A 17,644-nucleotide genomic window follows, 5' to 3' on the forward strand; every position below is an offset into this window, starting at 1 on the left:
CAGTTGGTCACGCTGTTCATACATTCAGAATCACCCCAGTAGACTCTTCGTGCCAACTTAGAAATGAGAATCCCTGCACACACTTGAAATCACACATACCTTCATTTAGCCATTCCTTCAACTCCTTTCACTTTTACACAGACTGAGGCAAAGGAGATAAAAAGCTTCTCCTGCTTCCTCCAACATTGTGCTTTAATAACTTCCTATCCTCAACTGTCACAAATTTATGTAACTATTCCTATATAAGGGTTTAGAATTCTGAAAGAATTATTCCTGTTTTTTTCTCTAACTGAAAAGACAGTAACTATAAAGTTAAGGGCAAAGGCTTTGCAACTGCCATCAAGAAAGATTAAAGCTCTCCGCAGGTCAGCCAAGCAGCGTGAAGCTCCTCGGCTGCATCCCAGTTCCCTGCCCATGCCACGGTGAGGTCCCAGGAGCGGCTTGGAGCCCTGCCTCCATCCAGTGCTCCGCTGTAAGGCCCAGTTCCACTCCCCGCCCCTGCCCCCCGCCCCCACCTTCCAGCTCTTCTGCTACCTGGTCCCACACTACAGTGGCACAGGGGATTATACTTAACATAGTTAAATGTGATAGATTAATAACCACCACAAATTGTCATTTTCTAAGCTGCGCTTGATACTATGGTATTGCTGATTGTATCATTTGGTCTAACATGTTGTGATTGATCTGATCAGTTTTCCTTCCTGGTATAAGGAAAATAAAATATCCTCAGAGTCATTAGAGCCTCAAAACCTAAACACAAGCCATATCTGGGAGACACCTCTGCAAAGCAATCATTCCAGAAGGGTTTTAAACACAAGCAACAAAGATACCTGCATTAAGCAAGTTTGAAATATCAACCCAGGAATTAAACCAAGGACAGTACCAAAAACAAAAAATGAGAAGACATTTAAATAAGGCACAAACGCAGGCTTCCACGCCACAAAAAGGAAATTCTGGGGGAAATGAGGTGGAAAAGTTGGATAATCAACCACCTGGACACCCTGAACTGATAGCACAGGAAGTTAACAAAACAGATGCATGAGGATCTAGAAAAATTCAAAGCAGAAATAATCTCCCAGATAAATACAGAGATGGTGAGTAGAGTGAAAGACATGATTAGAGGCTCTAGAGAATAAACAGATAAGAAAATAGATGAGATCAAAGACATGCTAGAAGCCATGAATGCCCAGCATAAGAAACAAATGGAAACCATGATCGCCCAACATAAGAAAGAAAGGGAATCCATGAAACAGATTCAAACAGATATTCAGGAGATTAAAAACTCCACTGAAAGCATGCAGAGCAGACTAAGAGAATCTGAAGACAGAATATCAGATATAGAAGACAGGATCGTGGTTAAGGACCATGAAAACAGAGATTTCTTAAAGATAGTAAGGGACCATGAGAAATCAATCCAACAGCTGCTAGATGATGCAAAGAAGAATAACATATGACTGATAGGAGCCCATGAAAAAACAGGAAAGTACAATAGACATAAAAAATCTGTTCACAGAAGTAATAGTAGAAAAGTTCCCAGGCAGAGGTGGAGAATTGGACATACAGATAAGTGAGGCATATAGAACTCCACCCAGCCACAATCAAAAAAATCTACACCTAGACACATAATAGTCAAGATCCCAGAAACCCAACATAAGAACAAAATTCTACAGGCAGTTAAAGAAAAGGAACAAACCACCTACAAAAGAAAGCCCATCAGAATCACGGCAGATTTCTCAGCACAAACCCTCAAATCAAGGAGAGCCTGGACTGAAGTATTTCAAGCCCTAAAAGAAAATAACTTCCAACCTAGACTGTTGTATCCTACAAAATTATCTTTCAAAATCAATGGGGAAATTAGATACTTTCACGACAAAGAATACCTGAGAAATTTCATGAACACCAAACCAGAACTCCGAACAATTTTATGCAATATCCTAGAAAAAGACAATGAAGGTCACAACTCCATGAGAGCCAACAGAGAGAAGACACCATGCAAGGTAAGACACTAAAGGGAAAGGGGGAAAAATGAGAAATAAAAGAGCCAACAAAAGTAAAACATCATGGCAAGAATGAGTCATTATCTCCCAATTATAACTATCAATGTTAACGGCCTCAATTCACCAATCAAAAGAAATAGACTGACAGAATGAATTAAGAAGCAAAACCCAGGGCCGGAGATTTAGCTCAGTGGTTCCACCGCCTGCCTCACAAGCTAAGGACCCAAGTTCGATCCCCAGTGAAAAAAAAAAAGCAAAACCCAGCAATATGCTGTATACAAGAAACACACCTAACTCAAAAGGAAATTCATAGACTGAAAGTAAAAGGATGGAAAACAGTTCTCCATGCAACAGGAACCCAGAAAAGAGCAGGGGTAGCAATCTTATCTGCAGACAAAGTAGATTTCAAACCAAAACTAATTAAGAGAGACAAGGATGGTCACTACATCCTTGTGAAGGGAACAATCCATGAGGAAGAGATGACAATCCTAAATATTTATGCACCAAATACGAATGCCCTCAACTATACAAAACAAGTATTAATGTACATGAAAAACCAAATAAACAATAACATAATTGTAGTGGGGGACCTCAACACCCCTCTATCACAAATACACAGATCATCTAGGAAAAAAATTAACAATGAAATTCTAGAACTGAACCAAGCTACTGAACAAATGGACTTAATAGATGTTTACAGAGTGTTCCACCCCACAAAATCAGAATACACATTCTTTTCAGCTGCACATGGGTCATTCTCCAAAATAGATCACATGCTAGCTCATACAGCAAATCTAAGTAAATGTACAAGAATTGAAGTTATCAGACCTGTATATTATCAGACCATAGTGCAATAAAATTGGAGATCAATAACATAAGAAACCACAAAACACCTACAAACACATGGAAATTGAATAACACCCTCCTGAACAACCAATGAGTCACAGAGGAAATTAAAGAAGAAATTAGACAGTTTCTACAAGTAAACGATAATGCCAGTACAACATACAGGAATCTATGGGACACAATGAAAGCAGTTCTACATGGGAAATTCATAGCAGTGAATGCCCATATTAGGACAACAGAGAGAACTCAGTTAAATAACCTAATGCAGAACCTCAACCTCCAAGAAAAAGAAGAGCATAAAAAACCCAAAGCTCGTACAAGAAAGGAATTATAAAGATCAGAGCAGAAATCAATGCAATGGAGACTAAGAGAACGATAAAAAAAATCAATGAATCGAAGACCTGGTTTTTTGAAAGAATAAATAAAATCCATAAACCTTTAGCCAACCTTATCAAAAAAAGGAAAGAAAAGGCTCAAATCCATGCAATTAAGAATGAAAACGGTGAAGCCACAACAGATCCAACAGAAATTCAGAGGATCATCAATACCTACTTTGAGAATCTGTACTCTAATAAAATGGAAAACATAGAAGAAATGGACAGATTCCTAGATACATACGAATTGCCAAAGTTAAATGAAGAAGATATAGAAATTCTAAACACCCCAATAACAAAGAGTGAAATTGAAAATGTAATAAAAAATTTACCAACAAAGAAAAGCCCAGGTCCTGATGGCTTCACTGCTGAATTCTACAAGACATTTAAAGAAGAACTATCACCATTACTCTTTAAACTCATCAAGGAAATTGAAAGGGAAGCAAGGCTTCCAAATTCTTTCCTGGAAGCAAGTGTTACTTTGATTCCAAAATCAGGGAAAGACCCAACCCCAAAAGAGAACTACAGACCAATCTCCCTAATGAACATAGATACAGAAATTCTCAACAAGATACTGGCAAACAGAATACAGAGGGTCATCAAGAAGATCAGACACCCTGACCAAGTCAGATTTATCCCAGGGATGCAAGGGTGGTTCAACATTCATAAATCAATAAATGTAATACACTATATTAACAGAGTCAAGGACAAAAACCATATGATCATCTCAATAGATGCAGAAAAGGCATTCAACAAAATCCAACACTCATTCATGATAAAAACCCTGCAGAAAATTGGAATAAAAGGTCTTTATCTCAACTTGATTAAGGCTATCTATGAAAAACCAACAGCCAACATCATACTAAATGGTCAAAAACTGAAAACTTGCATGCTAAAATCAAGAACAAGACAAGGATTCCCACTATCACCACTCCTGTTCAATATAGTTCTGGAAACATTAGCCACAGCGATTAGAAAAGAGAAAGAAATAAAAGGAATAAAGATAGGAAAGGAAGAAGTGAAACTGTCAGTTTGCTGACGATATGATACTTTACATAGAAGACCCAAAAAACTCAGTCAAAAGTCTTCTAGACCTAATTGACAGATTCAGTAGAGTAGCTGGATATAAAGTCAACACTCAAAAAACAATAGCCTTCTTATATGCAAATAGCAGACCCATTGAGAGAGACATTGGAGAAATAATTCCTTTTACAATAGCATCTAAAAAAATGAAGTATCTAGGAATCAACTTAACAAAGGAAGCAAAAGACCTCTACACTGAAAACTAAAGCACTCTGAAAAAAGAGATCGAAGAGGATATAAGAAAATGGAAAGATATCCCTTGTTCCTGGGTAGGAAGAATCAATATAGTGAAAATGGCCATACTTCCAAAACTACTATACAGATTCAATGCAATACCGACTGAAATTCCAACAATATACTTCACAGAACTAGAGAAAACAATCCAAAAATTCATTTGGAACCATAAGAGACCTAGAATAGCAAAAGCAATTCTAGGCAACAGAGATAAGGCTGGGGGTATCACAATCCCCAACTTGAAACTATACTACAAAGCTACTGTGATAAAAACAGCATAGTACTGGCAAAGAAATAGACCCGAAGATCAGTAGAATAGATTAAAAGATGCAGAAACAACTCCAGACGTACTCAGCCACCTCATCCTTGACAAAGGAGCCAACCACCCTCACTGGAGAAAAGATGGCCTGTTCAATAAATGGTGTTGGAAAAACTGGATTTCAACCTGCCAAAGATTAAAACTAGACCCATACCTATCAGCATGCACTAAACTAAGATCGAAGGGGATTAAAGAGCTAAATATCAAGACAGAAACAGTAAACTCGCTGGAAGACAAGTTAGGTAGAACTCTCAATGACATTGGCATAGGAAAAGACTTTATGAACAAATCTTCAGTAGCACAGGAGCTAACACAAAGAATCAACAACTGGGATCTCATCTTATTAAAAAGCTTCTGCACTGCAAAAGAAACTACCAACAGAGCTAACAGACAACCTACAATACGGAGAAATTTTTAGCAGCTGTACCTCGGACAAAGGTCTACTATCGAGAATATATAAACAATTGAAAAAAATCAGACCCCCCCCCAAATTCAAAGATGCAATTCAAAAATGGGCATCTGAAATGAACAGACACTTCTAAAAGAAGTAAAAACAGCAAATAAATATAAGAAAAAATGTTCAACATCACTGGTCATTCGAGAGATGCAGATGAAAACAACACTGAGATTCCACCTCACCCCACAAAGAATGGCTGCTATCAAGAAATCAACAAATAACAAATGCTGTCGGGGTTGTGGAGAGAAAGGAACCCTTCCCCATTGTTGGTGGCAGTGCAGACTGGTGCAACCACTGTGGAAATCCGTATGGAGATACCTCAAAGAACTAGGTCTAGAGGTCCCATTTGACCCAGCTATTCCCCTACTGGGTATCTTCCCCAAAGAATTAAAAGAATCATACCACAGAGATATATGTGCACCCATGTTTACAGCGGCACAGTTTGTAATAACTAAGGTTTGGAAACAGCCCAAGTGCACATTAACTGGAAACTGGATAAAGAAGATGTGGTTTTTTTATAAAATGGAGTACTACTCAGCCATAAAGAATGAGAAACTAGAGTCATTTATAGCTAAATGGATTCATATTGAGGCCATACTCCTAAGTGAAATAGGACACACATGTGTAAATACTGAATAGTTTCTCTAGTGTGAGAAACTGAAAGTGTAAATAAGGATGAAAATGATTAAAACGAATAATTGATAATTTGAAATAGGAAAAGGTCCAAAGGGGAAGGGGAAAGGGAAGAAGGGAAAGGAAAAATATGAGAAAGAAAAAAACAAATGGAAACAAAGTCTATGTAAATAGGGAAGGGTGGTGGGGGTGAAGGGCGCACAGGTAATGGGAGAAAAAATAAGAACTAAGATACATCATGTCCAGATACAAACACCCAATGATAAATGTAAATGTATTGTATACCTAAAATGTACCAATTAATATATAAATTTTTTTAAAAAGAAAGATTAAAACTTCCTTACCTAGGGAGTTGAACATGTCTAGGAACATTAGGGATGTCCATAAAAACAATTCAGGTTGCTATAGCTTAAGATACATGTTATAACTACCATGTCATTAGAATTAAGACTAGATGGATCAAATTAGTTAAGATCACATACTACTGTCTTTGCAATAGTTTATAATATAGATGATAAATGTCCTATGATGAACAGCATTACTTATAGTCTCCAGTTAATCTGCAAAATCCAAGTTACCACACTGAGTGTTTTTTATATACTGCATAGAAAATAGAAGACTTGGGAAAATAGATTGAAAATCACCTATTCAAAAGGATAGAAAGCAGTTCTTCAATCTTCTTTTTAGCTTCAACTTCTGATGAACATTTTTTAAATGACTCTTCTTCACTAAAGGACTACCAAAGAAGCATGAACAAGAATTAATGTAAACTCAAATAAATATATCCAATTAGCAGTGTATATGTCAAATAAATACTTAATACATTCTTTATTAACTTACTTGTCATGCTTAAATCATTTAGTTCACTTTTATATTAAGATTTTATCTGCAAGTTATTGTCCTCCACTAGAAAGTGCATTGGAAGTCAAGAAAATTATAGAGCTCTTATACCAATCCCAAACTTTATTGTATGACTACAACCAGCATCTTAATCCCCTAAAACTCAAATCTGATTTATCCTTGACTAAGTATTTAGCCTTTCTGAAGTACACTATCCTCATCTTTAAAAAATAGGGGAAGAAAAGAATAAAAACCAATAGTACTGCCTACCTCAAAAGTTTGTTGTGAAGATTAAATGGGGTATATAAAGCATTTAGTGTCTGTCACATAGGAGAAAAATCAGTATTAACTGGGTGATTACACCTTTTCCTGTTAAATCACTGACCTATTCAGAATACAAGATTTTTTGAAGATTAAAATATTGTGCCACATATATGCATTATAAGCTAATAAAATTAAGTTGCAATTCAAAGTGGCTAACTTTAGATTTTAAAATATTAGTTATCAGTTTCAATTTAAGAACATTTATTAATCTAGTATAATAAATTAGCCTTCTCATAGGAAAGGGATCATTTACTAACTGAAAATCAAAATAGAATAAAAACTTGGTAATAGTAAACTATTATAGAATAAACTAGAAAAGCCAACTAGAATAATACAAATACTAGAAATCTTTATTGTAAATAATGTGACAATTAATGTACTTAATTAAGATAAATACCACGGTCTTATACCTGAGGTTGTCCTGAGGGTATCACAGAAGAATTATCTTCTCCAAAACTGAGCTTCTGGATATGCTGAGCAAGTGAATTTCCTAATTCCTTCTCTAATATTTTGGATGAAAATGTTTGGAGATCATGCACACTACGGATTCCTAGTGCTTCAAGACATTTGGCAGTTTTATAGCCAATACCTAAACAAAAAGAAATGCATAAAATGTTGTAGTAACTTTACTCCTTAAAGCTGATAAAAATGTTAAAAACATATGAACCATATCTTAAATTCCGTAATATTTCCATAAGGAAAATCAGCTGGGCATGGTGGCAAATGCCTGTAATCCCAAGCACTCAAGATGCTGAAGCAGGAGAATTGTTGCAAGTTCAAGACCAACCTGGGCTATATAGTGAGCTCATGGCCAGCCTGAACTACAAAGCAAGACTCTATCTCAAAAAAAAAAAAAACTTTTTTGCTAAATCAAACTCCACTACAAATGAGGTTACCCTTCTTCCACTCAGGGAGTGAGTTACACATACCTCTTTGAAGCTCCCAATGTAATATAGCAAAATAAATTTACAGACAGCCAATAAGTTCTGTCTTGATAAAATGAAACTTTTAGCACCTGTTACATATTACTGTGGAAGAACTCAGGAATCATGATTATTAATGTAACAAAAAGATTGTCACTATAAGAATTTTAATGTGTGTTTATTAGCTGTTTTCCACACAGCACTACACATTTATCCACAGATTGTATCTTGCAATATTTACTATCCAGCATACAACTAAGAGCAAGAAAACAAAAGTTCCTGCAATAAAAGTAAGTCATTTCATTCACAGGAGAAACAGACCACTTAATGCTTTATACTTCTTTCGTTTAAAAAATAATAATTCTATAATTATCAGGTTTCCTTGCACAGTAAATGTAGTAAACAGAGGAGACAGGTAAGGGCGGGGAAATTATTAAAGTTGACTGACAGGTGTTTTATAGCAGAAATAAAGGAAGAGTAACAATAGCAATGAGTAAAAAAGTTGAAAGCCTATAAAAATGCGGATACGGTCACTGAAAATGCAAAGTAAGTTAGAATGTTTTGCACCAATATTCAGTCCTCAGCTTATTAGTACGACACTGTTCTTTAGAATGCAAACCCAAAATTTCAAATTAGAACTATACAGTAATACCTCTGTTCATGAACACTTCTGCTTGCAAACAATTCAGTTCGCGAACAAAAATGTTCAGCAAACTTGTTTTCATTTGCAAATTCTGCAGTGGATGATAAACACGACCACAGTCTTCTTCCCCACACAAACACAAAGGCAGCCATCTTCCCCAAAGTGATAAAACAAATTAAGTTCGTAAACTGAGGTACTACTGTACTACTAAGGAAGGTAAGACAGTATATGGTACATTTCAGAATCAAACATGGGTCAAAATGGGAATTTATGACATCTAAAAGATTACAATGTTTCACAGATTTACTGATCTCATTCCCCAGAATGCTACAGTAATCAAGTTTACCACATTCATTGCAGATGGTTTATAAAAACATAGGTATTTGATCTTTAAAGATACAAGTTTGCCCCATGACCTGTATAGGTCTTGTGAACCCTCAAGGAAATCCATTCCCTCATCTTTAAAATGAGAAGCCTGGCCTAGAAACTTTGGAAGGCCCATTGTAGCCCAAATACTTTACATATAATCCCCAAGGAGCATTAGTAAAAGATGAACTTCCCTCTACAGATGCCATGCACAGTATGAACACAGGGACCGGTAAGAAAGGATCATATATTTCCAGGTTATAACTTTTATGATGAGAAGTAGAAAAGTATTTCATATACTTTTCATATACTTCCTTACACAGATTTTCTCCAGAAAACATTATGGGGTTTTCTGTTTTGGTTTTAGTTTAAGTTTTCTCCAAGAGCCAAGTACATGCCTGTAGAAATTACACTGTATCGATAAATTTTAAAATTAAAGAAATACACCATAAAGCCAATATAAGCTTTTTAAATCTATTTGTCTTACCAGGTATTTCCTTTACATGATTCAAAGCAAGAATGAGATCTTGACAACTTTCAGGTAATAAGACCGTTTGCTGATTTGGTTTAAAGACACCAGAAACTAATTTTGCCAGTAGTTTATTAGAAGCGATTCCAGCACAGCCAGTGAGTCCCAACTGATTATACATGGCTTTCCGCATCTCTGCTGCAATCTGGGATCCAATAAGTAGTCTGACGTGCATGGTATCATGCAAGTCTACAGCTATAAAAACAATGTTGTTAAAAGTCACACAAAATTATTACAGTTTTCTTTTTTTTTTATTCTTAAGTTCTTTTATTGGTACATTTTAGGTATACAATACATTTACATTTATCATTGGGTGCTTGTACCTGTACATGATGTATCTTGATTCTTATTTTTTCCCCATTTCCTGTGCTCCCTTCACCCCCTCCACCCTTCCCTATTTACACAGACATCATTTCCATTTTTTTTTCTTTTCTCATAATTTTTCCTTTCCATTCTTTCCTTTCCCCTTCCCCTCCCTTTACCCCTACCTCTTTTACGGCCATACCACCCTGAACGCACCAGATCTCATCTGATATAGTTTTCCTTTTTACAAGATTTTTTTTTTTGGCGGTACCAGGGATCCAACTCAGGACCTTGTGCTTTCCAGGCAGGCGTTGCGCCACTGAGCTAAATCCCCAGCCTCACATTTACAAGAATTTTGAAAAGGTACAGAGCTCAGTTTTAAACCAATCCTCCCACCCCCAATTACCACTACCCTGTTACTCATTTGACTTATTTTAGTTTTTCATAGGAATACTGTAAAGTAAACAAATACCACATATGAATTCCAAAAAATATATGCTTGAAGTGCTTACTAAACAGATTATAGTCAGGGATTTAGCTCAGTGGTTCTGTTACCTGCCTCAAAAGCGCAAGGTCCTGAGTTTGACACCCTCCCCCCACAAAAAAAAACAAAACAAATAAGGGCCAGGGGTTAAGGGGAAGGTCCTGAGTTCAATCCCTGGTACCAAAAAAACAAAAAAACAAAAAAAAATTATAAAATCTGATTTGTTTAAAAATACCTACCAGCATCTATAACCTAAACTTATATGTGCTGCTAAAAAACTTCTGACCTGTACATACTTTAAGAGAACTTTCCTGAAAAATGTAGGGAAATTACATAAAAACAAATTTTCTTAGGTGAGAAATATTAAGCATTAAATATCCTTATCCTCAGTGCTCATACTAGAAGGATTTACGGGGGAAGTGTCATGACTTCTGCACTTCAAATGGTTCATCAGTCTTTCCACAAAAAGAACAAGGTAAACATGGCAAAATGATATTTGATATATCTACAAGAAAAGCCATAATAGGTGTTCACTGTATGTTTCTATCAACTTTTCTATAGGTTTTAAAAAGAACTTTTTAATCTTGGGTTAAAGAATAATTAATGAATAACTAAACATTTCCTATTTGTGATATGAAATCTAGCTCTGTACAGTGATATGTTCAAACCAATAAAATCTGAGCTTGCTTTAAAAATGACACAGAAATATGTTTTGAATTTTCTTGCAACTTAGTGCTTTGACAAACGAGTACAGGTATAAAGTATACATGAAAAGCTTTCTATCTCCTAAAAACTGGAGCTCTACCCGCTTTTCTTCTGTGGAAAACTATACTGGAGATGATGACCAGCCCTGGAAGTAGGGATATAAGAGGAGCGCATGCTGAGACCTAAAACCAAAAGGTCAGGAAATTCTTATGCAAAACCAGAGCAGCTTGTCTTCTATGTGGTATGATATGGCAAGTCACCAGGAGTCACAAGATGTCTGCAAGTCCAGTTAGATTTTACTGCACTTACTGAAGCTTATTTTCAATGCAAACATCCCTGGAAACATCATCAATCAATCACACCTTAATAATGGAATGAAGATGAACCACGCTGCTTTCTTGCTAATAATGATTATATGAATGATTAAATAGGAGATTGGAGAATATACTAGCACATGGCAGACAACATTCTACAGCCTTGCTAGGCAGGGTGGCACCCGCCTGTAATCCCAGCACTTGGGAAGCTGAGGCAGAAGGGTCTCTGCAAGGCTGAGGCCAGCCTGGGCTACATAATGATTCCAAGGCCAGCCTGAACTACCCAGTGAGACCCTGTTTCAAAAAAAAAAAAGATTCCACAGCATGGACAAGATTCCATAGCTGTTAACTTATAAAGTCAGAGAACAAGGGGCTGAGGGTATGGCTCAGTGGGACAGCACTTACCTAGAAAGAGAACAACACGAGGCTTTCAGTGCCTCAGAGGATAAAAGATACATCAATGGTGAATTCAGCCTACCTCAAAATTTCACTTAGAGATAGTTTTAAAAGAATCAAAAAATAATCTAAAAATCATAGTAACAAGTCACCTCCTGAAACTTGCAGATGACCTAAGAAAGGGGACAGTTCTTAAAATGGCACAGACAGACTCTGTCAGATAGATGAAAGACCACTGAGCTATATGTCATTAAGATCTTTTTTTTTTTTGCCCTTACTATGGAATAGTAATGCCTAATTTTAGTTATTTCAGACAGATTACTGACTAACTATGGCTGTACCTCCAAAAACAAGTCCTAAATCTTTCAGAAAAATACAGTAAACTCACTGAACATTAAGAAATACAGGTACTGGGCCTGGGATTTAATGCTCAGTGGTGCCACCGCCGGCCCCGCAAGTGCAAGGACCCAAGTTCGATCCCCAGTACCAAAAAAAAAAAGAAATACATGTACTTTTAGTCACTAAGCAGAATGAATAAAAACCTACTCACACTGATTATTATATAAATGGCCCGACACGGTCACAGCAGCAAGTTCATCACTTTGCAGCTGCTGGAGTCGCTTCTCAACCATTTGTGTTAGATCCACAAAATTTTCATCAAATCCAAGTCTCTCAACAAGTGGAGTAAATTCTCCCAACAATTCTAGATTGAAATAATATTAGAATGCATGTAATTGATGTTATAACTAGAATAGATCTAATGTTTAAGACACATTAACTATATCTTTAAAGGTTTATATATATATAGCTACACAGTATCTTTAATAAGCCTTAATATGTGAATAATTTAATAGGTTAATAACACCCTCAGTTGGCTGAGAATTTTTTTCCTGTAGAACATTTTGATTAGAAGCAATATTTTCCAACGAAACAGGTCCAAAAATGACATTCCCAGGGCAATTACTCATGGCAATATATTTATCTCAATCTTCTATACCTATAATTTCTATGTTTTTAGTACATTAAGTATCAATGCTTAGAGTTAATTATAATCTTGAAGCAGTGTATCAAATAAATTATAGTCTGCTTAGGAAAGTAAAAAGTAATATTTTCCATAAGAGTTTAAAATAGGCAAAACAAAATAACATTTAAATGTTCTACTTATTACTGAGTCAAACAAAAGTCACTTAACTTTCAAAATATACTATAACATAGCATTTTTTTTGTTGTTGTTTTTTGTATTTTTTGGTACCGGGGATTGAACTCGGGTCCTTGTGCTTGTGCAGCAGACAGCAAAACCACTGAGCTAAATCCCTGGCCCAAACATAGTATTTTGATTAGCCATTCCCCAGAATATGTGCAGAGATGAGCCACAACTTACAGACATTCAAATACCCAGCATCTAGCATAATACCTAATCCTAAAGTCAAATGTTTATTAAACTGAACTTCACCAATATTAAGAATAAATTCAAAAGGACTGTCAACTTTCACTTATTAAAATTAACTAATAACAACTTTGAAATCAGAAATAATTACTCAGATAACAGCAAAGACTTTGCTCATGGTACAAGACATGATTAATAAATCTAGAGAGGACACAGATAAAAAAATAGAAGCTCTGAGGAACATGATGGAATCCCAACATAGGAAACAAATGGAATCCATAAAACAGATACAAACAGATTTCCAAGAGATTAAAAACTCCATCACAAGTCTGAGCAGCAGAATGAACCAATGTGAGGATAGAATTTCACATATAGAAGATAAGATTTCAATTAGCGATCAGGAAAATAAAAATTGCTTTAAAATTGTAAGGGAACACGAGAAATCAATCCAGCAGCTGCTAGACAATGCAAAGAAGAATAACATAAGACTGACTGGAGTTAATGAAGAAACAGGAGAGAGTGCAGATGACATAAAAAAACTGTTCACAGAAGTGATGGCAGAAAATTTCCCAAGCAAGGGAAAAGAACTTGACATACAGATAAGTGAGGGATATAGGACTCCAGCTAGCCTTAATCAAAAAAAAATCTACACATAGGCATATAATAGTTAGGATTCCAGAAATCCAACAGAAGAAGAAAATTCTACAAACAGTGAGAGAAAAGAAACAAATCACATACAAAGGAAATCCCATCAGAATCACAGCAGACTTCTCAATGCAAACCATCAAGGCAAGAAGAGCTTGGAGTGATGTATTTCAAGCCCTAAAGGAAAACAGCCTCCAACCCAGATTGATGTACCCTGCAAAACTATCTTTCAAAATTGATGGAGAAATAAGATACTTTCATGACAAAGAGCACCTCAGGAACTTCATGAATACCAAACTGGCACTCCAAAAAATTTTAGACAATACCCTAGGAAAAGACAATGAGGATCACAACCTCAGGAAACCCAGCAGAATGAATCCACTGGGCGTGACAAATTAAACGCAAAGGGGGAGAATCCAACAAAAAGAAAAAGTCATGAAATCACTTAGAATAATTTCTCACTTCTACCTGAATCACCTTTTATTGATACCAGCTGAATGACAGAATAATAGTAGTTCCTTCATATCCACAGGAGTTTCAGGACCCCCTGATCCCAAAACCACCAGATGCCCAAGTCTCTTATATTAAATGAAACAGTATTTGCATATATCCCAAGCACATCTTCCCATATATTTTTTCCTCCCATATATCTTAAATCACCTCTACTTACAAAATCTTACATAGTTTTAATAGTTGTCACACTGTATTATCCAAGGAATAACAAGAAAAAAGTCTGTATAAGTCCAATAGAGATGAAATTTTTCTTATAGTTTCAATTCAGTTGGTTGAATCCAGATAAGGAACCCAGAGACACAGGGGGTTAAAGGTATGTCTCTTACTTAGCATATGAAAATGAATAGGGGCTTTATTTCTGAATGCTGAAAAATAAAAGGTTTAGGTCATTCCACACTGATTTTTTTTTTTTTACAAAAATACATTTCTGTTTTATTGATGCCAACACTGATAAGAGAGGAACAATAAAGATAACAATGTGACCTGGTAAACACCAAAAGTAACTTCCAATCTACCCAGAGATTCTTTTCTTTCTCTGAGGACAGACTATGTATTCAATTATAATGAACTGCAATAATTTTTCAAAAGTACATACCTAATATCCAAAAATAACATCTAGAAAAATTTATCAAACGAATACTACACAGGCTCCCTCCTGCCCAAGCCCTACCCTCCAGCAACCCGCTTAGCCACTTGGGTGTCTGCAGGGCCGGCCCCCTCTGCCTCTGGCCTCCTGGCTGTACCATACCTGGTTCCACACTACAGAGGCACAGGGGGGCATAAAAGCCATTTCCTGAGCTCCAGAAGATAACAGCAGAAGCGAACAACAGAAAAAGGGCCTCTCTCAGGCCCCTTCATGAAAATTGAACCCACTGGAAAAGTGAAGAGAATCTCTGCAATAAAGGCACACCAGACCACTGTACTTGCTAAATTGGAGGGATCATCACCTCCCATCGGAACCTGGATTATCTTCAGGGGAAGGGAAGCTGGAACCTGCAGTAGAGCCTTGCAGAGTTCAACCATGCAGGAGGACAGGGAGCTCAAATTGGGACTTGCAGCCAGAAATATGCCTGAATCTCACAGGTCTGTGACTGGCTTACTGAGACACATTGACTTATATTTGCACACTGCTGCCCACATTGTCTATTATGACAGCAAAGACACACCCTGAACACCAAACCAGCACTCCAAACAATTCTAAACAATATCCTAGAGGGCCAGGGATTTAGCTCAGTGGTTCCACTGCCTGCCTTGCAAGCGGAAGGACCCGAGTTCGATCCCAGGTACCAAAAAAAAAAGGAACAATATCCTAGAAAAAGACAATGAAGGTCACAACTCCATGAGGGCCAACAGAGAGAAGACACCACGCAAGGTAAGGCACTAAAGGTAAAGGGGGAAAAATAAGGAATAAAAGAGCCAACAACAGTAAAACATCATGACAAGGATGAGTCAATAACTATCAATTATAACCATCAATGTTAATCACCTCAATTCACCAATCAAAAGAAATAGACTGGCAGAATGGATTAAGAAGCAAAATTCAACAATATCCTATATACAAGAAGCACATCAAAAAGAAATTCATAGACTGAAAGTAAAAGGATGGAAAACAGTTCTCTACGCCACAGGAATCCGGAAAAAGCAGGGGTAGCAATCTTATTTGCAGATAAAGTAGATTTCAAACCAAAACTAATTAAGAGAGATGAAGATGGTCATCACTACATCCTTGTGAAGGGAACAATCCAAGAGGAAGAGATGACAATCATAAACATATATGCACCAAATATGAATGCCCCCAACTATACAAAACAAATACTAATGGACATGAAAAACCAAATAAGCACTAATGCAATTGTACTGGGGACGTCAATACTCCACTATCACAGACAGATCATCTAGACAAAAAAATCAACAACAAAATTCTAGAACTGAACCAAGCTATTGAACAAATGGATTTAACAGATGTTTACAGAGTGTTCCACCCCACAAAATCAGAATACACATTCTTTTTAGCTGCACACAGGTCATTCTCCAAAATAAACTACATGCTAGCTCATAGGACATGTTTAAGTAAATGTAAAAGAACTGAAGTTGGGCCATGGACTTAGCTCAGTGGTTCTGCCGCCTGTCTCGCAAGCACAAGGATCCAACGTCAATCCCCAGTATGAAAAAAAAAGAATTGAAGTTTCCACCTGTATATTATCAGACCACAGCGCAATCAAATTGGAGATCAATAGCATAAGAAACCACAAAATCCACACAAACACATGGAAATTGAGTAACACTCTCCTGAACAACCAATGGGTCACAAAGGAAATTAAAGACGAAATTAGACAGTTTCTACAAGTAAATGATAATGCCAGTACAACATACAGGAATCTATGAGACACAATGAAAGCAGTTCTACGAGGGAAATTCATAACACTGAATGCCCATATTAGGAAAACAGAGAGAGCTCAAATAAACAACCTAATGCTGAACCTCAAGCTCCTAGAAAAAAAAAAAGCATGACAAACCCAAAGCTTGTACAAGACAGGAAATTATTAAGATCAGAGCAGAAATAAATGCAATGGAGACTAAGAGAACAATACAAAAAAATCAATGAATCAAAGAGTTGGTTTTTCAAAAGAATAAATAAAATTGAAAACCTTTAGCCAAACTTATCAAAAAAAGGAAAGAAAAGGCTCAAATTCATGCAATTAAGAACAAAAAAGGTGAAGTCACAACAGATTCAGCAGAAATCCAGAGGATGATCAATACCTACTGAGAACCTATACTCTACTAAAATGGAAAACACAGAAGAAATGGACAGATTCCTAGACACATACTAATCGTCCAAGTTAAATGAAGAAGATATAGAAATTCTAAACACCTCAATTACAATGAGTAAATTTGAAAATGTAATAAAAAATTTACCAACAAAGAAAGGTCCAGGTCCCGATGGCTTCACTGCTGAATTCTACATGACATTTAGATAAGAACTATCACCATTACTCTTTAAACTCATCAAGGAAATTGGAAAGGAAGCAATTCTTCCAAATTCATTCCTGGAAGCAAGTGTTACTTTGATTCCAAAATCAGGGAAAGACCCAACCCAAAAAGAGAACTACAGGCCAATCTCCCTAATGAACATAGATGCAGAAATTCTCAACAAGACACTGGCAAACAGAATACAGAGGGTCATCAAGAAGATCAGACACCCTGACCAAGTCAGATTTATCCCAGGGATGGAAGGGTGGTTCAACATGTGTAAATCAATAAATGTAATACACTATATTAACAGAGTCAAGGACAAAAACCATATGATCATCTCAATAGATGCAGAAAAG

General features: G+C 36.4%; 1 protein-coding gene across 7 annotated transcripts in view; it reads right to left on the minus strand.

Moving 5' to 3' along the window:
• Poli (DNA polymerase iota) overlaps positions 1 to 17,644 on the minus strand; it is a 35,355-nt gene that overhangs the window by 8,749 nt on the left and 8,962 nt on the right. For 6 of the 7 annotated variants that reach the window (XR_015443471.1, XM_004855175.4, XM_087192439.1 and 3 more), the window contains exons 4-7: positions 12,321 to 12,473; positions 9,527 to 9,763; positions 7,518 to 7,696; positions 6,588 to 6,679 (exon numbers count right to left, since the gene is read on the minus strand). Coding sequence is in view for 6 of the 7 variants with exons in the window: in XM_004855175.4 (XP_004855232.2) it covers positions 6,588 to 6,679; positions 7,518 to 7,696; positions 9,527 to 9,763; positions 12,321 to 12,473 (661 nt within the window). In the remaining variant the exon portion in view is untranslated. The remainder of the gene's footprint in view (positions 1 to 6,587; positions 6,680 to 7,517; positions 7,697 to 9,526; positions 9,764 to 12,320; positions 12,474 to 17,644) is intronic. The other variant, XM_087192436.1, reaches the window with a different exon arrangement.

Source organism: Heterocephalus glaber, unplaced genomic scaffold (assembly GCF_053883595.1).
Source record: "Heterocephalus glaber isolate CG9 unplaced genomic scaffold, H.glaber_assembly_v1.0 deba00000331, whole genome shotgun sequence".
NCBI lineage: Eukaryota > Metazoa > Chordata > Mammalia > Rodentia > Bathyergidae > Heterocephalus > Heterocephalus glaber.